Source organism: Astyanax mexicanus, chromosome 5 (assembly GCF_023375975.1).
Source record: "Astyanax mexicanus isolate ESR-SI-001 chromosome 5, AstMex3_surface, whole genome shotgun sequence".
Classification (NCBI taxonomy): domain Eukaryota; kingdom Metazoa; phylum Chordata; class Actinopteri; order Characiformes; family Acestrorhamphidae; genus Astyanax; species Astyanax mexicanus.
Window position 1 is genome coordinate 5666393 of NC_064412.1, and position 24544 is coordinate 5690936.

At 35.0% G+C, this 24544-nt stretch overlaps 1 protein-coding gene across 3 annotated transcripts in view; it reads left to right on the forward strand.

Moving 5' to 3' along the window:
• The window catches only part of tead3b (TEA domain family member 3 b), an 81383-nt gene that overhangs the window by 45052 nt on the left and 11787 nt on the right, over positions 1 to 24544 (forward strand). The window contains exons 4-5 of one of the 3 annotated variants that reach the window (XM_022675568.2): positions 13779 to 13843; positions 16672 to 16734. In XM_022675568.2, the coding sequence (XP_022531289.2) occupies positions 13779 to 13843; positions 16672 to 16734 (128 nt within the window). Of the gene's footprint in view, positions 1 to 13778; positions 13844 to 16671; positions 16735 to 16903; positions 16967 to 17024; positions 18123 to 18266; positions 19955 to 24544 lie in introns of those variants that run through there. The other 2 variants (XM_022675569.2, XM_049479497.1) reach the window with 2 other exon arrangements.

Sequence of the window (24544 nt, forward strand, 5' to 3'; positions counted from 1 at the left end):
AGAAGCCATCCTATTTCCAGAATTAGCTTTTTAAATGGATGGTATGGCCATAAAGTGAACACCACTATTTTTTAATCGTTTAGTAGCAGTGCTGTATAGCCCAATTCTAATCTTATCAATGACTTTATTACTGCACTTCTTCACCTATCAGGCCTCCTCTAATTCTTTTCTTCACTGCTTAAAAAAAAAAAAACTAAGAATTAGTCAAATCATGTTAATCTAAGCTAAAGGCTAAAGCTGTTTCCATGTGGGTCAGCCAGACGTGACTCTTCCTGTAGCAGTTTTCTCCAAGTTTCCAAACTCAAGGTAACAGTACTCAGCGCTCTCTGGCTTCATCTTTTATTTATCCAAAGAAAAGACATTGGTCTTGACAAAAAAAAGCTGAATCTAATCTAATCCTAATTACAGTGGAGGTACATTAGGCTTAGAGTGAACTGTGAATTGAGGTGCTGTCACTATGATCTGAGGATCATCGGTTTAAATCACAGATATTGCTGCTTCTCCATCAGCAGCCAGAGTCAGAGAGAGAGAGAGAGAGCAATTGGCCATGCTCTTTCTGGGTGAGTACTGTAGATGGCGCTCTCTCTCTCTCTTTCTCCCTTCATTACTCCCTTCATTACTCTACTGAGGTAATTAGCCAGTGCTCGGCACAGGCATCTGTTAGCTGATGTATCAGAGCTGGGTTGCTGCACTTTCCTTTAAATGCACTGAAAATGGCAGAGGAGGCATGTGCTGGCATTTCTAGTGATAGAGGATTGGGAGTCCCAATGAGTGGATCGAGCAACTGGTCTTCCAATTTGGTGAGAAAATAGGATAAATTAAAATTATTAAAATTTAAATTATAAAAAAAAATGTATTAACATTATTAAAAATGATGCACATTATAATTATCTTAAATACTATATTGCAGTGTTGAGCAGATAATGAGTTTAGATCTGTGTAGTAAGAGGACGTTGTCCCATGTCCGCCACTTTAGCTGAGGTTACATCACCCAGGGTCTCTCTGTTCCTGTCTGTTAAATATAAACATATTTACAGCCTCTCTGATAGCTCAGAAGGACACGCCGCTGCTGCAGCGCCGCTGCTGCTCGCGGTAGAAGATGGCGCGGGCATTGTGGCCGTCTGGATATCGCATTGTTAGCATTTTTCCGGCAGTACTGCATCTGTTTGCATTTCAGGTCTCTGTAGTCTGTGTTATATCTGTAACGTGGAGGGATTCCCTTATGGGCTGTCTGGAAATGACATGGCCAGATGACATCCTTGAAATTGTACTTCTATTTTTAGTGTGACTCAAATTTTCTGACTTAATGTGACCTCTATCCAAGGGCACCTGAATGATCCAAACCCTGTTATCTGCAGTGCTGTGGTTATAGAAATCTAATTTCAGTGTAAAGTGATGAAAAATCAATTATTCTAAGAAAACGAGAACATATATATATTTTTTTATTTTAGCAGTGATACTAAACAGGTTAAAACAGGTAGTTCTAAAGTAGTTACTACTGAAAATAAAACCACATTTCTAAATCTTTCATGACTGTTTTTTATATATATATAAAACACATATTTGGAATTTAAATGTAAACATTATCTACAAATAAATAGTAATTCATAGATTTCAAATTAATTTAAGTTTTGGCCTAAACTAAAACTGAAAGTTATGAATCCCTAATAACTGCATAATTTCACATTTAACACTCCATGTAATTATAGTGTAACTATTGGTGAAGTACACATTATTAAATATTAGATAAATAATCTGTAAATAAATCTGTATCAGTGTGTACTTCACCAGTTGTATGTTAAGTAAATAAGTAAATAAAACATTTTTTTAAAGCACATTTAAAACCAACAATTACAGTCCATGAAAAACATTTGTTCCATTATTGCTGTTTATTGCAATATGTTGAGTTAAAAGGAAGGAGAAAATAGAATCTGTTTGGTTATAAACACGTTAAAATAGTTATTAGCAAGTTAAAATAGTTTTTTAAACCATTGCTGCTCTGTTTGTAGCTGCGCTGTTTGGCTTGTGAGCACTGCATTGTTGCTAGGTTACCTGTATGTGGGCGGAGTAATACATGGAGAGCTTCGGTTACAGTGCATTACCGGCTGATAACGGCACTCATAGAACGCCTCTAGGCCAATCACATGGCAGGGTTAGATCTAACTGTGGTATAAATTCAAATAAATGATTAATTGTTCTGTATAAGATATTCTCTCTTTTAACTATGTATAAATGTATAAATATGCTTTTTTTACTGTGCATAGCAATTACTTTTATAACCAATAAGCATTAAATTAAATAGAAAGGTTTATATATTTTTCTACAGGTATTTATACATTACCTAATAAGTGAGTCTAATGTCTGGCTGTGTCGGCTGTGATGTTCACTCATGACTAAGCTGAGGTGAATTTACCTGTTCTTCTTTATTGAGTAATATTAACCAGTCTGCGTATTGTGTGTGTGTGTGTGTGTGTGTGTGTGTGTAAGTAAGTGCAAGTAAGTGCTTCTGTTTCTACACTCTAACACTGGTCGTCTGTACATGTGGTTCTATGAATCCACAAGTTGTAACTTAAGGTTGATTTATGACTCGACGCCAAGTTTCCAGTTGTGGGGGTCAAACTGACCCCAGCATGTTTTCCTGGGAACTTTTGTTCCGACCGCAGAACTATAGTGCGTATTTGTCTGCCAGTAAATCTCAGTTTCTCGGTGTTCCTTGGTTTCTGTGTTCAGACGGTTGCGCAGTGCAGATGGTCATACAGTGAGAGGTGACTTTCCTCACCATGACTTCATCACTGTGTGGAAAGCGAGTGTTTGAGAGTGTGTGGGATGTGTGTTTATCTTATTGGTTTTAGTATCAGTATTGGTCACTGATCAACTTGAACCAAATTATATCTTATATCTGAATTTCTTCACCTTACTGAAAAAGAAGAGCAAAAATGTATATATGTATATATCAAGGAAGTACAAATACTTCCAAATTGTACTAAAGTATTTAAAAATACTGTATCTGTATCTACTGGAGTATTATTTTGACTTCACTACTGTACTTAAGTACTAAAATACTGTATCTGTATCTACTGGAGTATTATTTTGACTTCACTACTGTACTTTAGTACTAAATTACTGTATATTTTACTCTACTGGAGTATTATTTTTACTTCACTACTGTACTTAAGTACTAAAATACTGTATCAGTATCTACTGGAGTATTATTTTGACTTCATTACTGTACTTAAGTACTAAAATACTGTATCTGTATCTACTGGAGTATTATTTTGACTTCACTACTGTACTTAAGTACTAAAATACTGTATCTGTATCTACTGGAGTATTATTTTGACTTCACTACTGTACATAAGTTCTAAAATATTGTATCTTTTACTCTACTGGAGTATTATTTTAACTTCACTACTGTACTTAAGTACTAAAATACTGTATCTGTATCTACTGGAGTATTATTTTGACTTCATTACTGTACTTAAGTACTTAAATATTGTATCTTTTACTCTACTGGAGTATTATTTTTACTTCACTTCTGTACTTTAATACTAAAATACTGTATCTGTATCTACTGGAGTATTATTTTGACTTCACTACTGTACTTAAGTACTAAAATACTGTATCTGTATCTACTGGAGTATTATTTTTACTACACTACTGTACTTAAGTACTTAAATATTGTATCTTTTACTCTACTGGAGTATTATTTTAACTTCACTACTGTACTTAAGTACTAAAATACTGTATCTGTATCTACTGGAGTATTATTTTGACTTCACTACTGTACATAAGTACTAAAATATTGTATATTTTACTCTACTGGAGTATTATTTTAACTTCACTACTGTACTTAAGTACTAAAATACTGTATCTGTATCTACTGGAGTATTATTTTGACTTCACTACTGTACTTAAGTACTAAAATATTGTATCTTTTACTCTACTGGAGTATTATTTTAACTTCACTACTGTACTTAAGTACTAAAATACTGTATCTGTATCTACTGGAGTATTATTTTGACTTCATTACTGTACTTAAGTACTAAAATATTGTATCTTTTACTCTACTGGAGTATTATTTTTACTACACTACTGTACTTTAGTACTAAATTACTGTATATTTTACTCTACTGGAGTATTATTTTTACTTCACTACTGTACTTAAGTACTAAAATATTGTATATTTTACTCTACTGGAGTATTATTTTTACTTCACTACTGTACTTAAGTACTAAAATACTGTATCTGTATCTACTGGAGTATTATTTTTACTTCACTACTGTACTTAAGTACTAAAATATTGTATCTTTTACTCTACTGGAGTATTATTTTTACTTCACTACTGTATCTGTATCTTAAGTACAAAAATGTTAAATACTTTAGTACTTCTACTTAAGTGGAGCTTAAAGAACACTATACATTTTACAAGTTTCAAGTTTTTTGAGAGAGCTTTGTATATACATTTATGGATATTTTATGGATAAAATATCGACATCGCAATATATATCATATTTTCACATTATTTTTTAATAGGGATATTTTTATTAAAACAGGTAAACTAAACTTTCTAAGACTCACGCCCCCAAATTAGGCTTAATAATTTACTGCTTCGGTTACTGCTTCACTACTGCACATGGTGGTGGCACTGTAATTCAATTAATATGGATATACATGCAGAGAATTCATTTTAGTTAAATTCTGTGAAACTGACACTAATAAATCCATAATTCCTGGTATTTAGGTAGATGGATAGATGGATAGATGGATGGATAGATGGATACGATTTAGAATTTAGATGGAACAGTAGGGGTAGTCTACTCTAAACTATAACATTCTAAACTGAGATTTGAAGAATATATACATGAATATATAAATACAAAACACTACACAAAGTGTGAAAGTAACCAGCTGTAGATATGAGGTAGTGCAGTAATACAGAATAAATTAAGTATAAGAGATATTAGTAATCAGCAGATATGACAAATACTACATATAAACCTGTGCAAGTATTGTATTTAAGTTAAGTGTGAGTATTGTAGTGTCCAGAAGTGTTAATATACAGGATGTACAGTAAAGTGACAAGTGTCCAGAAGTGAAAGGAGTATTTAGGAGTATTTTATTCTCTTCAGTAACACAGACGCTGTGAAGTATTGTAGAGAATTGTATTGTGATCTATTGACTATCACAGAATCACAGTATCGTGATATTATATCGCGGGATTCCCTGTGATTCACAATACTACTTACTGTATAGATAATCAGAATTCCATTAAAACTCCACCTAATCAGCTACTACATGTGCGTATATTTAATTTTTAAGGCTTTTTTGTGGTCGATTCACCACAATCCTGGAAGCACCACCTGTAATTCACCAGGTTTGTTCTCTAGTAAATGATTTTCTTTCTATCCTCAGTTATAAATCTTTATCTGCAGATCTCCATCTGTTTACTGCTCAACATGCGGTCTCTCGCTTTGCCTCTTTGGCCGCGGAATAGTCAGGACCCCCCTGTGGCTGTCTCGAAGAGTGCCTGCTCTTTTCCATAGCTGTAAACACCTTCTCCACTTACAGCCAGTCATCTGAGGCCTCGCTGGCCCGGCCAAAGGCCCTGCCACTGAAGAAGTCCTCTCACGAGTGGGATGACCTCAGCATTCCTAATACCAGCGCTGACGTTAGGCCCCGGGAATGCTGACCGCTTCTGCCATGGTATTCTTGACTGGGTCGGGCATGTCAAGGCCATTTTCATTTAAAGTTCTGGCCAATCGCCTTTTTTAGGACTGTAAGGCCATATTGACATGCTTGGAGCTGCTTAGGGGAATAGTTCACCAGTAACACAAACATACAGCACTGTCCTACAACTCACTGCTGTCAATCAGCCAAGACCCCTTCAGATTCTGTGATTTTGCTATTTATAGGTTTATGTTTGAGTAAAGTGAACATTGTTGTTTTATTCTATAAACTACAGACAACATTTCTCCTAAATTCCAAAATAACATTTAAAATTGTCATTTAGAGCATTTATTTGCATAAAATGAGAAATGGCTGAAATAACAAAAAAGATGCAGAGCTTTTAGACCTCAAATAATACAAAGAAAACAAGTTCAAAAATCAATATTTGGTGGAATAACCCTTTTTAATTACAGTTTTCATGCATCTTGGAATCATGATCTCCTCCACCAGTAATAAAATAAAATAAAATAAATAAGATTTTGCTATTTATAGGTTCATGTTTGAGTAAAATGAACATTGTTGTTTTATTCTATAAACTACAGACAACATTTCTCCCAAATTCCTAATAAGAATATTGTCATTTAGAGCATTTATATGCAGAAAATGAGAAATGGCTGAAATAACAAAAGCATGCATCTTTGCATCATGTTCTCCTCCACCAGTCTTGCACACTGCTTTTGGATAACTTTATGCTGCTTTACTCCTGGTGCAAAAATCCAAGCAGTTCAGTTTGGTTTGATGGTTTGTGATCATCCATCTTCCTCTTGATTATATTCCAGAGGTTTTTAGTTTGGTAAATTCAAAATAATTTTTTTCCAGAGCTACTTCGATAGTGTCGAAGATAGTGTCAAAGTTATCAGCCATGAGCTGATAACTTTGTTTAAAAATAGTCTTTTCTTTTATAAATCTTCCCTAAACATGTTAGATGTTCTAAAGTACAATGTTTGACTATTTATTGTACTTAACACCTTACAAAAGTGTAAAGCTGCTTTATTATGCAATTGCAATATATCAGTGGCTGATAACTGGTTGTATGATGTCAATAATGTAATTTAATGCAGTTATTTCTGGGACAATATACTAGTGCATCTCAAAAAAATTTTATGTCATTGAAAAGTTACTTTATTTCAGTAATTCAGTTCAAAATTGGAAACTCATATGTTATATAGATGTATTACACACAGAGTGATCTATTTTAAGCATTTATTTATTTTATTGTTGTTAATTATGGGTTACAGCCAATGAAAACCCAAAAAATCAGTCCCACTTGATACTTTTGGCAGTATGGGCAGTGTGTCAAGTCCTGCTGGAAAATGAAATCCACATCTCCATAAAAGTTGTCAGTAGCAGAGGGAAACATGAAGTGCTGTAAGATTTTGTGGGAAAACAAAACTGCACTGACTTTAGACTTGATAATAAAACACAGTGGATCAACACCAGCAGATGACATGTCTCTCTTTATCAAATCATCACTGATCATCAGTAAATTAAGTAAAGTACATTTAATTTGTAAATCAAGAGAGTAAATCAGAGTCTGGAGGAAGAGTGGAGAGACACACAGTCCAAACTGCTTGAGGTCTAGCGTGAAGTTTCCACCAATCAGGTTGCATTTTTAATTTATTTATTTATTTTAGGCTTGAAGAAAGGCTGAAATCTCTGTGTTAAGAAGGAAATGATCTAATTTGATCTGCTTCATGGAGTGACTCATGGTACAGTTGAGTGATAGAAATGCTGTCTTTCTGGTTCTGCCATTGAGGCGTTTTTTTTTTTTCTCGTTCTGGTTTGTGCAATGAAGGCGAGGAAGTTTCTGGTATATTGTTTGTGCTTTGGGAACCTCACCAGACCAGCCAGTCCAAGATGGACCCTGGGTGGTGTGGTTGTCTTGGGTGGAGAGGGTAATTAGACCTGGCCTGAAGCAGTGACAGATTTCTCCAGCTCTTCTTCACATCTGCTGGTCAATATAACAATATTTTATCATTATATCAACAATACACTATATTGTCAGAAGTATCCGCTCACCTGCATTGTTTTTAGTGATGTGAGATTGGATGGAGCTCCTTCATTCCATAAATCTTTATACACTCTACACTCCTAAGAGCGAGTCTAAGGCTAAGACTAAGGCTGGTTGCAGCAGCATTAGCATTAGCATTATCAGCTAAGTGGAGGGCTAGCTCTTTGATTGTTCAGAGGTGAGTATATTAGACTGTAGTCTGCGTGTTTGCTGTGTTACAAACCTCAGTCTCATTCTAGCGCTATCAGGTGGCATTCACATCCTGCTAGCGCTGCCGTTAGCGGCTAATGCTAATGCTGCTGCACCCAGCCTTAGTGCTGGAGAAACTTCATTGAAAACTCTCCCTTACACAAAATATTGGAACTCTAAGCTCACTGTAAATAAACAGAAGCGCTTTACTCACCTAAATAAATGGTTTTCAGTAGAGAAATCTGTGTAGATTAACATCCAGCACTCGTTTAACTTTGTTTTCTAAAACTCTTTCACATTAGAAGGGAAACATGGAGACACCCTTGCTCACTTCGATGTAGGCATCCTTACTAGTAGTGTTGCTTAATGCGCCTTATAATCCGGTGCACCTTATGATATGTATAAAAATAGACCAGAATATAGACGTTTATTAATAATGCACCTTATGACCCTTTATTAAGGGTTAAATTAAGCAGGAAGAGCAGGAAGTGGACAGTTGATATAGAAGGAAAGAGGGATTCCGTCTCTTGGATGGAGGTGGAAATTTCCACGGGGCACAGTGTTAAACAGCGAGCTGGGCGTGTTCTGGCACGGAAAAGGTTAAGAGTCCGCCCCCCGGCCGTCTCCAAACGGAGCGGAGAGAGAAAGCGTTAAGCAATCAGAGGGAGAGCTTGAGAACGACTGAATAGAGGCAGCAGCAACATGCAGTGATTTAGATCAGCTGCAGAGAGCTGTACTTATTGTATACATCCAACACACATCACAGATTTAAACACACCTTGCTTTGGAAAGCTGTGAATCCTGGAAATCTTACTGCTGTTTGGTTTTGTTGACATGTATCAACAGCTGTTTGATAATGAATTAGATATGTTTATTTTCAGCATCATCAAAATCACCAGAATGTCTTCACTGGAATGAAGAGCAGGTTGTGTCTAAATAATTTGAAAGTCTTAGTTTTTTCTAAAAGTAAAGATTCTGCAAAGCGGGGTTTGAGTGATACAATAAAAGAACCAGCTTTGTTTGCTTTAGGAAGCATTTTGTAAAAAGAATAAAATTAAAAATGTGTAGAGAATGTTTTATAGAACTATGTCTTAAAGGTTCTTTACCAAATGTAAGGTTTTTACACTTATAGCTCCTTTACAGCTGTGAGTACCAGCAGATTTGATTCATTCATGATTGAAAACAATATATTTCTCCAGGGAGCAGTGAGGGCTCTCCCTCCTGTCCCGCCTCTAAACCCATACATCACCCAGTGCCCCTCCCAAACTATCCTTCCTATTTTAATTTTTATTTTTTTTTGTTGCCTTTTTCACATTTAAGCTGAGGACCCAACAGTAGTGGCCCCCAATCTTAGGTAAGGAACCCATAACCTTGTTGTAAATAGCCCCTGGTCCTTTAACTCCTGAGCCAAACAAAAAATAAGTGCAGGACTGTTTTAAATGAAATCAGTGTACTCATGTTTGACTTTTAGTTATAAAGGATCTGTTACTATTAATATGTTTTGACTAATCAGATGTATCTGTTAGAGAAATACAGAGAAATTAACTTTTTGTGGGCCACAGTGGTTTAATACCTTAAATATAGTTGGTATAAAACCGATAACCTTGTCATCAATAGTGCGGTGCTCTTGCTCTAACTGCTGAAACTTAGCTTATGAATACAATAAATAATGTTACATAAAAATATTAAGTGTAGGATATTTATTGCATACATATAAACTGCAAACAAACAATTCCTTTGCAAAAACACCCTTACAACTATTATCAAAATATGGAATTTTAATATTATGATATAACCAGTCAAAACTTTGGACACATTCTTATTAATATTTGCTCTTTTTATAAAATTTACATTATTTACATTGTAAATTAATATTAAAGCACCTGGCTCTTAAAGAAAATGACAAGTAATATGTTGATTGGTTTATTTTATGTTGTGCACAAAATACACTTATGAGTGTATAATTAAGAGAAGTAGAACATACAGTACATTCTGCACGTTTTGAGGTGTAGTTTTCCTGTTGTTACAATAGCAAAGACACACTGCCATGCCCTTAATCAAGCTGCACAGTTCACGGTTACCTGCTCACCTATAGATCTCACTCTTGCACCACTTTGCACACCTGTAGTGATCTCCAGCTCTGTGGTAAGAGCTTATGGTGCTCCGATATGAGCTGATATAAAGAGTATGTTCTTTTCCAGAAGGCTCAGAGTTTGAGAAAGATTGAGAGCAACAGTTGAGCAGAATGAGAGCGCGAGAGCATGAGCGCGAGAGAGAGAGAATGGGGGAAGGGGGGGGGGGGACAGTAAATTATTGAGCGCTTTCGCAGCACCGCGCTCCACGGCAGGTGCGAGTGTCCGTTGGTGAGCGTGGCGGGTGGGGTGGGGTGTGGAGGGAGAGGTCCAGCTGCCAGTTGTTGGCAGAAACAGTGAAGTTCTTTCTCTCTACTACAGACTCTCTCTCTTTCTCTCTCTCTCTCTTTCTTTCTCTCTCTCTCTTTCTTTCTCTTTCTCGCTGTCTTTTTTTCTGTGCATGCTCTAAACCCGGCCTCGTCCAATCAGGTTGTGTGGGGCAGATGTGACAGGCGCTAAGGAATGTGAGGAATGCAGAGGGAGAGAGAGAACGAGAGAGAAAGAGAGAGAGAGAGAGAGAGAGGCAGGCAGAGGCCTGTGCGGGTGTGTCTGTAGGGGGAAGGGAGGAGGAGGGGGCAACATATGGCTGGTAAGGGTGAACACACTGCATCTCTCTCTTTATTTCTCTCTCTCTCTCTCTCTCTCTCTCTCTCTCTCTCTCTCTCTCTCTCTCTCTCTCTCTCTCTCTCTCTCTCTCTCTCTCTCTCTCTCTCTCTCTCTCTCTCTCTCTCTCTCTCTCTCTCTCTCTCTCTCTCATTTCCTTCTGTGTCCCTCTGTCCCCCCTCTCCAGAGAACTGCACTGCTTGACTTTTATGGTCACTAATGGAGCTGAAAGCAGACTGTGCGTGTGTGCGCGTGTGTGCGCGTGTGTCTGTGTGTGTGTCTGTGTGTGTGTCTGTGTGTGTCTGTGTGTGTGCGCTCCTGTACAAACAAGTTACAAAATGATGATAAGTTTATATTTTTAGTTGTATTTTGTTGCATTATCTTTGAGGATCTGTAATTAATTTGTAATAAATAAATGCATGAATAAATAAATAGAATCTGTAATAATTGGTAATAAAAATTAAGATTTAAAAAAGTTATATTAATTTTGTAGTAAATAATTTTTTTTTTGTTAAATAAAATGATATGCTTTTGGGCTGATGATAAAGTTATACTATGTCTGTGACTACATAAGACTGTATATGTGTGTTTATGTATGTATAGTAATTGATCAGACACATCAGTCTGATCAACATTTCTATTATAAAATCTTATCAACAGTGAATTGGCTCTAATAATGATACTAAAGTCATTCAAACTATGAAGAAAAAAATATATGGAAATATTTATTAAACAAACAAAAAAAAAATAAACAAACCAGAATATGTTTTATATTTTACATTCTTCAAAGTAGCTCCTCTTGCTTAGATTAGACAGTTTTGCACATCTCTGCTGGATTTTCTCATCCAGTCAGCTTTATGAGGTAGAGTCACCTGGGATTCAGGCTTTCAGTTAACAGCTGTGCTGAACTCATCAAGAGTTAATTACTTGAATTTCTTGTCTCTTATTAAAGTGTTTGAGAGCATCAGTTAAAGTAAAGTAGTGAAGAGGTAGAGTTACAGGTACACAGTGAATAGCTCTATCTGAGTAATGTTCAAATCTCAACTAGCTTAAGGGAATTTGGTGAAACTGGCTCTCAGGAAAGGAAGAGCAAGAGTTCCCTCTGTTGTACAGGATAGGTTACCAGCCTCAGAACTTGAGTATTTTGGTTTGTTTAACACTTTTAATTTGCTACATGATTCCTAATGTGTTCCTTCATAGTCTGGATGATCAGCTCTTACTGTCTCTGGCTGTAAAAAACTATAAACGTCTCAGTCTGGCTTCAGTAACAGGAATTCCTCTATACACACATTTTTTTTCCCCAAACCTCAATCTCTGTAGTCCACTTCCAGTTAAACTGCATTTAAGAGGGAAATAATCTGCGTCACATGGTCTGGCTGGCAAACATGAGGGCAGTAATGTCTAAAATAGAAGTGTAGCAGTAGTCTGGTATGTAGTGATGAGGATTTAGTAATGAAAGTACGTTATTTATTTGGAAGTTTTGATGTCTCAGGGTAAAAAGCTGCTGTTTTAAGGACGATTGGTCCGTCTTTATAATTGCTCTGGTACCTCAGGAAGCTCTGGAAAGTCCCGGGTTGAACGCAGCAGCTCTTGCTCAATGTTAGAGAGCGACACTATGTTACACTTAAATGTTGACAGCTTGCCTTTATTAATTTTCTATTTGTAGTAAGTCATCTCACTGGAACTGAACAGGGGTCATGTTTGTGTTTGAGTGTGCTGGAGTGTGTTTGGGTGCACGGGTTCACGCTGCTGCTCTCTCTGAGCGCCACCTTGTGGTGAAAACCAGGATAAGCACCAGGATGAGGATAAGATGTTGTATAATAAAAAATCCTTGTAAAGTTCTGTTGGGTTATATTGCTGGAAGAGTGGCTGTAATGATGCTGTGTCTATTAAAACAAAGGAGGATGAACAGACTTCAACTGATGCAGATTATTCACAGTGTCTTTCACAATAGTGAAAAGCAGAATCAAAAGATGCTGAGAACTGATTCATGGATGAATAGTGATTGATGAATGGATAAGGAAAGGATGGATGTATGGTTTTAATGAATAGATGAAGGAAGGAAGGTGAAGGTGAATGGATGGACGTTTTATCTATCTATCTATACAGATAGTTAAAAAAAAACAATGCAAACAGTGCAACAAAGGAACTACAAACCATGTGTGCAAAACAAAGGAAACAATCACAGTCAAAATAGACAAATTAACACAAAATAAATTGGATAAAATAATAGATCCATTTACTTGTTTAACTCTTCCAAATTAAACTCATATTTTTGAAGGAAGTTAATGGATGGATGGATGGATGGATCAAATAAACCAAAATATAAAAAAAACTTTCCCCTGTGATTAATAATGTAATCTTCAATTTTTTAAATAAATTTTCTGCTCTGAATCTATCTATCTATCTATCTATCTATCTATCTATCTATCTATCTATCTATCTATCTATCTATCTATCTGTCTATCTGTCTATCTGTCTATCTATCTATCTGTCTATCTGTCTATCTATCTTTCTGTCTATCTATCTTTCTGTCTTTCTATCTTTCTGTCTATCTATCTTTCTGTCTATCTATCTTTCTGTCTATCTATCTATCTATCTATATATATATATATATATATATATAGATATAGATATAGATATATAAAAACAAATATATTTATCTATTTAAAACATATACTGATTAAATTCAAAACCAAAGATGGTTGATTTTCTCTTAAGAAAAAAATATTTTAAAGAAATGTTTGACTGTCAAATATTTGATATTTATGATAAGAAAAAAATCACTATATATGCACGCACATTGTTTTTTTCTAAAATATGCAAAGCTACAAAAAGAACCAAACCTGAAAGTGATGAGATTTATTATTATGCAATTTATTAAATAAATGGATAAATGATGAACCAAACAGAATTGGAAAAAATGGTTTACATTAACTAATATTCACATTAATAAATCAATGAACCAGGGTACAGTACTCACTCCTGTTACTGGTACTCACTCCTGTTACTGGTACTCACTCCTGTTACTGGTACTCACTCCTGTTACTGGCACTCACTCCTGTTACTGATTTCCAACAATCCATCCTTCTCTCTTTCTTTCTCTCTCTCTGTAGGGCGTAATGAGCTCATTGCCAGATACATCAAGCTGAGGACGGGAAAAACTCGCACGAGGAAACAGGTAACTCACTGCTCCTCCATCTAACACACTCTAACACTCCTTAATACATATTCATCTAGATTTAAAGCAGCATGATACTAATATTTATAGTTGGTGAAGATGCCAGTCAGTTAAAAATACATGCTGAAATTCAGTAATCCTTATTTATGTAGCAGTTTTCTAAAACAAAATGCTTTACAATGCAATAAAAATAAATACAAAAAATTGATTAAAAGAAAAAAAAAAACCAAAATATCAAGATTCAAATCAGATACTAAAAACAAAGTAATACAAAAAGACTTAAAATCATGAACCGATGCTGACAGTCTCATGTCAGTAGGAGCATTATTCTACAGTCTAGCTAAAATAAATAAATCAAACATAAAAATAAGTTTTGAGTGCGATTTTTGTAGGTGGGATTGCCCTTCCATAACAAAGCATAATAATATAGTATAGCAGTTGGTGTGGCGCAGTGGATAACACCACTACCTGCCAGTGAGCTGCCCAATCATGTGGGAGTCTAGGGTTCAATTCCAGGTCTGGGTGACTGAATGCTATGCTACACCAATTAGAATCATTGGGCAAAATTCCTAACACTATGTTGGTCCATCTCTGTGATAAAAATAACCTTATAAGTCGCTCTGAATAAGAGCATCAGATAAATACCATAAATTAAATTAAAATTTTCATTGTCTTGCAAAAACCTTCTGTCTTCATTTCTGGCATTCTTCACTTTTTGACATAATGTAAATATGTCAGGTATATTTTTTATTGTGTCAAATGAATTATCGAATAGCAATGCTCCAAAATGTCTTGCAATCAAAGTTTAGTTTTTCTTCTAATGTAAATATGCTAATGTTCTGGAGATTTAAAGTTCTTGCAGGAAAGCAATATGTTATTAATGCGTTTTCAACATTTATATTATATTTGGACAATGCAATTTTCCTCTAAATTATAAACACTGATAAATTATTTGTATTAGACGAATGCATTCAGAACACTACATTTTTTTTGCATTAATAGAATCTGACAGTTCTTTGTTTTGCATGATAGCAAATAAACATACAGTACTGTACAGACATTTTAGGCACCTAATCACTTCATTTAAAGCACTTATCTAAGCAGTAAACATGCGGATAAAAGATGCATAACAGATGCATAGTAACATAATTTCTCATTCTAAAGAAAGTAGTTTAGAGCTTTAAAGTGCCACAATGATTTAACATTAATTAGCTCAGATTATTAACTATAAATAAAACTGCAATGACTTCCATGAGGAGAGACTTTAATAAGTGCTTTAATAAACACAGTGATGTTAAAACCACTACTTTCTGTATGGTTCTTATTTGTATTTATTTTAATATTAGAATAGTTCATGTTAGAATCTTTAATTTTTTTTTTTTTTTACTGGTGCCTAAAACGTTTGCACAGTACTGTATGTTTTTTTATTTAATATACAGTAACACAGTGCAAACCCTAAGAAATGACTAGCTATTTGTTAGGGGTGGGAATATCGACACATTGCCCATGATAATGAAATTATTCTAATAAATAAGAGAATATCTGGAATTATGTATTTCTGATATTGGTGTTTCAGTTTCACAGAATTTAACATCCAATATTCTTCGCTGCAGATTTTAACCATATTCATTTGATTATAGCACCACCATGTGGTGTAATGAAGCAGTAACTATATTGCTTTGCTTGATAAAACACAGTGGATCAACACCAGCAGATATATAGACATGTCTCTCCAAACCATCACTGATTGGTGGAAACTTCACACTAGACCTCGAGCAGTTTGGACTGTGTGTCTCTCCACTCTTCCTCCAGACTCTGCTCCCTTGATTTACAAATGAAATGTAAAATTTACTGATGATCAGTGATGGTTTGGAGAGACATGTCATCTGCTGGTGTTGATCCACTGTGTTTTATTATCAAGTCTAAAGTCAGTGCAGTTTTGTTTTCCCGCAAAATCTTACAGCACTTCATGCTTCCCTCTGCTACTGACAACTTTTATGGAGATGCAGATTTCATTTTCCAGCAGGACTTGGCACATTGCCCACACTGCCAAAAGTACCAATTGGTCTTATATAATATTTTAATTTTGTTTTTTTTTTTATTTGCTGAAATCTATAATCATCAACAATAAAAGAAATACACTTAAAAATTTTGAAATAGATTACTCTGTGTGTAATACATCTATATATACAGCTCTGAAAAAAAAAAAATAAGAGATCACTTAAAAATGATGTTTCTTTGATTTTACCACATTGAAAACCTCTGGAATATAATCAAGAGGAAGATGGATGATCACAAGCCATCAAACCACCAAACTGAACTGCTTGAATTTTTGCACCAGGAGTAAAGCAGCATAAAGTTATCCAAAAGCAGTGTGCAAGACTGGTGGAGGAGAACATGATGCAAAGATGCATGCTTTTGTTGTTTCAGCCATTTCTCATTTTCTGCATATAAATGCTCTAAATGACAATATTCTTATAAGGAATTTGGGAGAAATGTTGTCTGTAGTTTATAGAATAAAACAACAATGTTCATTTTACTCAAACATGAACCTATAAATAGCAAAATCTTATTTATTTTATTTTTTTAGAGTTGTATATGAGTTCACATTTTGAACTGAATTACTGTAACTTTTTTAATGATTGCACCAATATGATACAATATATCGCCATATCGATATTTTGTCCCACCCCTATAGAACATATAGTGATATAGTGATACGCCTACTGTAGACAGTTGTGTGTGTATAGTGTGTGTTTAGTTTTTTTTTTCTGCATGTGTGTGTGTTTGTCTGTGTGTGTTTTAAAAACCCTCTCACACTCCTTCAGGTATCTAGTCACATACAGGTGTTAGCACGGAAGAAAGTCCGCGAGTTCCAAGCGGGTATAAAGGTAGGTGTCTCCTGCTGGCCTCCTCGGCTAGCATGCGAATGAGCGTCTCTTTCCTCCTTGGTTACGGCTTCTCTTCTCTCTCTCTCTCTCTCTCTCTTTCTCTCTCTCTCTGTCTTTCCTTCCCTCCTCTCCCTCTTTCTTCCTCTTTCCCCCTCTTCCTCTTCTGCAGGTTTCTAGCCATTTGCAGGTTCTTGCCCGGAGAAAATCTCGCGAAATACAGTCAAAGCTGAAGGTATGCGCTTTCCTGCGGGTGGGGCGGGGCTTTGCAGCGTTTGGCTTTTATTTTCGCTAACCAATCAGAGATGACTTTTAACGCATGGAACCGCCAGTTCCATCGTACCATTGGCCGGCCGGCCGAAACCCTGAGGAGGAGCTGAATGAAAGAGGAGAGCTCCTTAAACAAAAGGCTGCTTGTGTTAGACGGAGGCGCTCAGAAGCTGCTGTGATGTTGCTGTAGAGTAGATCTGTTCGGTCTGACTGTAGTTTAGTGTCTTGCTTTGAGCAGAGGAGGCTGAAAGTGCATGATGGCGCCATGCTCTCTGCCTGTAGGCTTTCCTGAGGCTCCCTCCCTCTCTTCAGTCTCTTCAGTCTTTCCCCTCCTTTCATCCAGACCCCCTTAATGTCCATCCCACCTCTTCAGTTCATTCTGTGCAGAACACTGTTAGAACAAAACACACTGTAGATTTTAGGTTCACAGGCTATATAGCTTTGTATTTTCTGTTGTTATTCATGAAAAAAAAAACGTTGGATTAGGAACTTTTTCGCTCTATTCAACACTCAGACTTAGAGTACCCTTAATAGTGATTAAAGCCATTACTGTAATTTAATAGTGATCAAAGTCATGCATAATTACACTGTGGAATTAACTACACTTTCCCCAGTCATATAGATCAAAAGCTGAAGCACATAAAATTCTTCATGACTTTCATGATCCTGTTAGTCGATTAGGAGTGCTAAAGTTCAGGCTCACTGTGGTCCACAGATTCTAGTTCCTACACTTCTAAATTTAAGTGTTAATGCTGATAACGTAGCTTACTGTGCTGCTTCTGTTCTCACAGTAACACAGAGATGTTGTTTGCAGCTGAATTGAGAGCATTTAATCTAAATAAAACACAACGAGGGACTGGTTTCCCACAAGCAGTGTTAAAAAGACCATTAGAAACCAGTTATTCTACTGATTTTAAAAGTTTTAACTGACAGACAGACCTATATAGAGACAGACAGACAGATATAGAGACAGACAGAGAGACGTTTAAAGAGACAAACAGATATAGTGAAACAGACCAATATAGAGACAGACAGACAGATATGTAGACAGACAGAGAGACTTTTAAAGAGACAAACAGATATAGGGAAACAGACAGATATAGAGACAGACAGACAGATATGTATAAAGACATACAGATATAGAGACATACATATAGACGTATAGAGACAGACAGACAAATATGTAGACAGACAGAGAGACGGATAAAGAGACAAACAGATATAGAGAAGCAGACAGATATAGAGACAGACAGACAGACAGATAGGTATAAAGACATACAGATATAAGGACATGCAGATATAGAGACATACATATAGACATATAGAGACAGACAGACAGATATAGAGACAGACAGAGAGACAGACAAATATGGAGACAGAGAGACAGCTATAGAGACTGACAGACAGAGACAGATAAAGAGACAGACCAATATAGAGACAGACAGAGAGACAGACAAATATGGAGACAGAGAGACAGCTATGGAGACTGACAGACAGATACAGAGAGACAGACAGACAGATTTAGAGATATTTTTTTCGATTTTGCAAAATGTGTATACACATAAGAAAGAAAGAAAAGAAAAAAACAAATCAATCATAGATCATCATAATCATCAGATTTATTGCATATTTAATAAAGTATACCTTGTAATGATATTACAATACATTCAATTACTTAGTGTTTTAAGTTTGCATTAGTTTTTCATTGGAGTGACATAAACATCCATCATTTGTTACCTAAAACTTAAGGAAACCATTCAGTGATGAGGATAATCTGTAAATTTTATGGCGATTAAGTTTTCTTTTTCTTAATTGGAAAATTCCTTTAGGATCAAGTCATTTGTTAGAGAAAGAGTCAAAGTCACACCATCGTTACTGTTCTACAAATATCCTGTAAAATAGGAGAGAAAAGACTAGAAAACAATAGAAGTACTCAGATTTCATTATGAGTGGACCAATAGAATTGCTCCAAAATTACTTAGATTCAACTTTTTTCTCTTTCCTGTAAAATAACCATATAGGAGATTCGAGATATTTATAAGAAACAACTTTTTTTTTTAGAGCAGCAGTATGTATTGAATATTAGGAGGTAGTTTAACTTTAATCAGTGAGTTTAGCAGCAGTAATATCAAATACAGCTCTGGAAAAGAAATTAAGAGACCACTTACTTCCATTTCTGAATCAGTTTCTCTGATTTTGCTGTTTATAGGTTTATGTTTGAGTAAAATTAACATTGTTGTTTTATTCCATAAACAAATAAAAATATTTCATTCAGAGCATTTATTTGCAGAAAATGACAAACAACAAAAAACAAAAAAGATGCAGAGCTTTCAGACCTCAAATAATGCAAAGAAAACAAGTTCATATTCATAAAGTTTTAAGAGTTCAGAAATCAATATTTGGTGGAATAACCCTGTTTTTAATCACAGTTTTTATGCATCATGTTCTCCTCCACCAGTCTTACACACTGCTTTTGGATAACTTTATGCTGCTTTACTCCTGGTTCAAAAATTTCAGTTCAGTTCAGTTTGGTGGTTTGATGGCTTGTGATCATCCATCTTCCTCTTGATTATATTCATCCAGAGGTTTTCAATTTGGTGAAATCAAGGAAACTCATCATTTTCATTTGCTCTCTTTTTTTTAATCCAGAGCTGTATATTTAAAAAAAAGTTTACAGTGTGAAAGTGTGATAACAGTAGAAGGTTATGGGATAGAGAACAGTGCATGTCATTTTCTTGGATTTTGGGAAACCAGTCTCTCGTATGTGTAAAATCTCTGCGTATCGTAAATGTTGAAGAGCTGTAGGAGTGTATGATTAGTTTTTTTTGAATATGTCTGATTATGTGAGAGAGGAATAAATCAGTCCAGTAGTCTGGAGAGAGCATTAAAGCACCGCTCTATAGGATTCTGTTACTAATGGTCTCTCTTTCTTTTGATTCAGGCCATGAACTTGGTAAGTGTGGATTTGGATTTTGCGTTTTTTGCTTCGCTTTGCCGCATCCCACACAGCTAACGCCCAGCACTCCTCCACCACTCCTCCACCACTCCCCCCATCCCTCCCTCCCGTCCGGCTGTATGCATTCATTTCCCACTGGCCTTTAGGTGTCAGTAATGTGTCTGCCTGGGCGTTATGTCCCCTACGTCCCTTCCCTGCTTCAGCTTACAGTCTTATGATCTGTTCTTCTTTAGTGATTGTAAATGATTTCAGTTCTTTATAATTGTGGGAAAAGTGTAAAAACAGTTACCCACACTGACTGCTGTCCTTTAGGATTCTCACAGTCTATAATATAATATAATATAATATAATAAAATAAGATAGTAGTGAGTAAAAGCTTAAGTAATGTCCCCATCTAAAGAAACGACAGACCACCATAGATAAAGAAGCTTAAAATGTTTTAAAGATATTTATTTATTTATTTATTTTTTTGGGTGAAGTCCAGCCTGTTTTAGATTAGCCTTTATTTGAGTTATGACGTAACTGAACTGTCTACCTGAAATACTGATTAATGCCAGGTTCACACTACAAAACAGATCGTGTTATATTCAGGAATGGTTGTGGTTTAAATTAGAGGTGGTCAATATGGCCCTAAAATAATATCACGATATTTCATGATATTTCTGAGATAACGATACTAAAATGAATTAAAATTTCATTTTACTATTGCATACAATATGATATGATATAGCACACCCGTAACTGAAATATTCCAAAATACAAGAATTTGATCAGATTTGTAACAGAAGTCAATGATCCAGTATAGTGCTGGGCGATATGGAAAAAATCATACATCAAGATATGGAATTTTTAATATCACTATAACGATATTTATCATGATATACCACATTTAAGTATGTTTTCAGTTATTCTTCGAAAAATATGACAAAATAATATCACTGCTTACTTTTTTTCCAACTTTATTTCGAAGTGACATTAAACTCAACTTTCACAAATGAGAATTACTACCTTTTGGTGCAGCAATATATATATATCAAATATATATTGATATATATTTATATAAAATATATAATATCCAATGAAAACAGATGAGGTAGATGCAGTAGCTATTTTCTTTAAAAATTATACAGGTATTTAAATTGAGTTATGAAAATAAACTCAATTAACATTTTTTAAAGTGTCCGTCAAATAAAGTAAAGCAGCGTCATGTCGCAAAACCACATTATGGAGATTTTTTTGTGAAGATTACTTTATTATCACTTATATAAACCGACTTTATACAAAGTGACCATGCCAATACATTTCATCATAGCCTACTTTATATATTTATATAATAAATAACTGAATAATTGATGAAATTACTATAGAAACGATAGGAACGATAGAAGGTAAGTAGCACGTCCCCACGATATTTATCATCATATCACACAGCACTAATCCAGAATATCATGATACTAATAATAATAATGCACTCCAAATATCACCATATATCTAGGATTAAAGTAAAATAAATGATACTGTACAGATATAATCTGTCTCTAGTAGATATATAGTGGGAAACGAGAACAGTGTGATAATTTTCTTTTGCCAAAAACAGTAAAAAAAAAAAAAAAAAAAAAAAAGAAGTCCCCTGATGTGATAATTAGGGGTGAGTGATATGGCATGATATTTTAGAGGATAATATTGTTCACAATATTTAGTATGTTGACGATATTATCGTGTACGATACGATATGCCGCACCCCTAATTTAAATACTACTCGACACATTGTAGTAGTAAAAAAACAAAAACAAAAAAAATTCACGAAGACACAGGAGAATTGATGCTATGCCACGATCAAGACTTCTTTTTTCCTCCAAATGAGTGATATCGTTGCCTGTGCACTGTTTTTCTGCACAGACAATGCATGTATACTTCCGCCCTTGTCTTTTGCCTCATCATGTGTCTTGTGCTCTCATTGGCTGAAGCTAGTTGCTGTACTAACTTCCAGTCACAACATTTTTTACACCACTGGATTTTAGGCTATGTGGCAATGCAAATCTGTCTGAACAGCCCGATCAGATTTAATGCTTTTAACTTTACGGATTGAAGATGGGAAAATGGATGACAGCAGTGAGGGAGGGTTTCAGTGGTGGGATAGTGAGGTAACAGAGCTCATAAATATTTGGACTGATGAGTCTGTTGCGATAATGTTAGAAGGCTTATGTCGCTACGTCTCAGTGATTCTAATAACATGGCCAAAGACGGCCACAGTATGTAAAATTGGATAAAAAAGATTAAAAAAGATATCCATGGCTGAATAATATGGCCTTTTAATAGACACTGTGATTTTGGGGAAGATTTTAGACTGCACTAATTGGCTGCTCCTTGAAAAAAGCTTCAAGGCTTCACTGTAAAAGAAAATGGCAAGATGAATGGTCCAGATATCCACAAAATAAAGTGTATTAAATATCCCCCGTCATTAATATTAAATGCAATATATGGACTTCCTTAATAGACAAGATCAGACAATCATGACCAGGTGCTGAATTGGACACATCTGCTCTTACCCACCGCCACCTACTGGTTTTAGTCACATCTTAGAAACCAATAGAAATGACTTTTATATGGTTACAAATAATTTTTTTTAAAGGATTCCACCAGTTAAAATACTTAGTTTTCCTTCATATGAAAAAACAGAAAAAAAAAAACATCTCTGGTGCTCAAGTCACGAACATTGTCGATGCCATAAAATAGCCAATATGTTACAAATATGGCACAAAACACACAAACAAACATTGTAAAAGGCTGGTAGGTAGTATTTGAACAGATTTGGTTGATGTTGCTGGTCATAAACGCCCAAAGCCTGGATGTTCTGCTGTGTCTGTGACTCGTATCACAGTGTGCGCTCAGCTGCCACCCTGCCATCAGCTTCCTCTAACTGCCTCTACCTGTTGCCTCTCTCCACTCTTACGGAAACCCAGAGGAGCACTAATTGACAGACCAGGTTAAATGTGCCGTCCCTATTATTTATCTTATTTATATTAATTAATCAGGTCGGGGTGGGGGGTGGGGGGGGGGGGTGTTAAGCATTGATTGGTTCGGATCTGTTATGTGCTCTCTGATTTCCTTCTCTGGCATTTCGGTTAAGAACCACTGATGGTTTTAGATCTTTAAAACGTAAAGGGAAACTCTGATAAGATTAGTAATCCCACCTGTCTGAGGATGGATGTTCAAAATGTGGGGAAAATAATAATATATATATATATAAAAAAAAAAAGGATTTAGGTGAATTTTTGGCAAATACGGGAGGAAGCTTTCAAATTAAAGTCATTTAATCAATAATTTGCTATTTACATACACACAATTTATCAAAAATATTTTTACAGAGATAAATATATACCAATATTTTAAGGTATTTGTGTAGTAGTGTTATTATTGGCAGCATGGAAAAAAAAACACTTAAAAAAATTGTTAGTTTTATATAGTATTAATAAACATTTCGAACATTTAGTAGAAATGAAAATATCTGTAACATTTTATACATTTTACAAACAGTAGGTTACCAAGACTGATTTTTTTTAATGAATGCTAATGTAACAATATAAAGTGTGCACTCAAGTACAGAATCAATAATCATTTAAAAAAATATATGATATTATTGTGTATGATATGATCAGGCACATTCCTAATCAATAGCAGCAGATTCTTAAAAATAACTACTGTTCAAATAATGGTCCTACTTTATGGCAAGTGTCTCTAATAACGATGTAGTTACATTAAGTGTTACTATTGGTGGGGTACAGAATGTTATATATTAATTACAATTGTATAGATTGCGTAGTTAAATGTGTGCATCAGTGTCGGACATAGCAGAATATTTCATCATCTGATCTTCCCATGATTAAATCTAAATAATTTATACAGAACTTATTATACACATTATTACATTACATAATTCACACACCTTGATAACTGAAATGCAGTTACATAATCTGTACACCTTTAATTAATCTGTAATAATTAGGGACCAAATACCCCAAATTATATCCTATATTTAGTACAGTTATCAGGATATACTGGACTTTATCCAGTTAAACTGGATTAATTATACTCTTTCTAATGAAAGATGAAGTTGTTCAGTGATTTTTTTTAAGCATTCATTATATATTTGATCTACTCAAAAAAGTAGCAAAATTTATCATAATTAAAAACTGTACATTTAGTAATACAACCAGAAAAAAACACATTGCAAACATAAAACCATAAGACAGGAAGGGCCTTCTGTACACTTTATCAATATCCTTTAACAATCCACCTCAAAGCACTGTTTTATCAAACAGTCCTCAATATCCACTATATTTAAAATAAAGGTCCTTAAGATGCCTCTCTGAGGGATGCCATAAAAAAACTGTTTTGGTTCTTTAAAAAGCATGTTTATAACAGAAATTTGAGTGTAATCAACCTTAATATATCAAATAATTATATTTTTTTTAGGTCTGTCACGATAAGAATTTTTGGTGGATGATATATTGTCCCAGAAATTATTGCAATACAATATAATATAATATAATATGCAAACAACAATGTATTATTGTTATTGTAAGA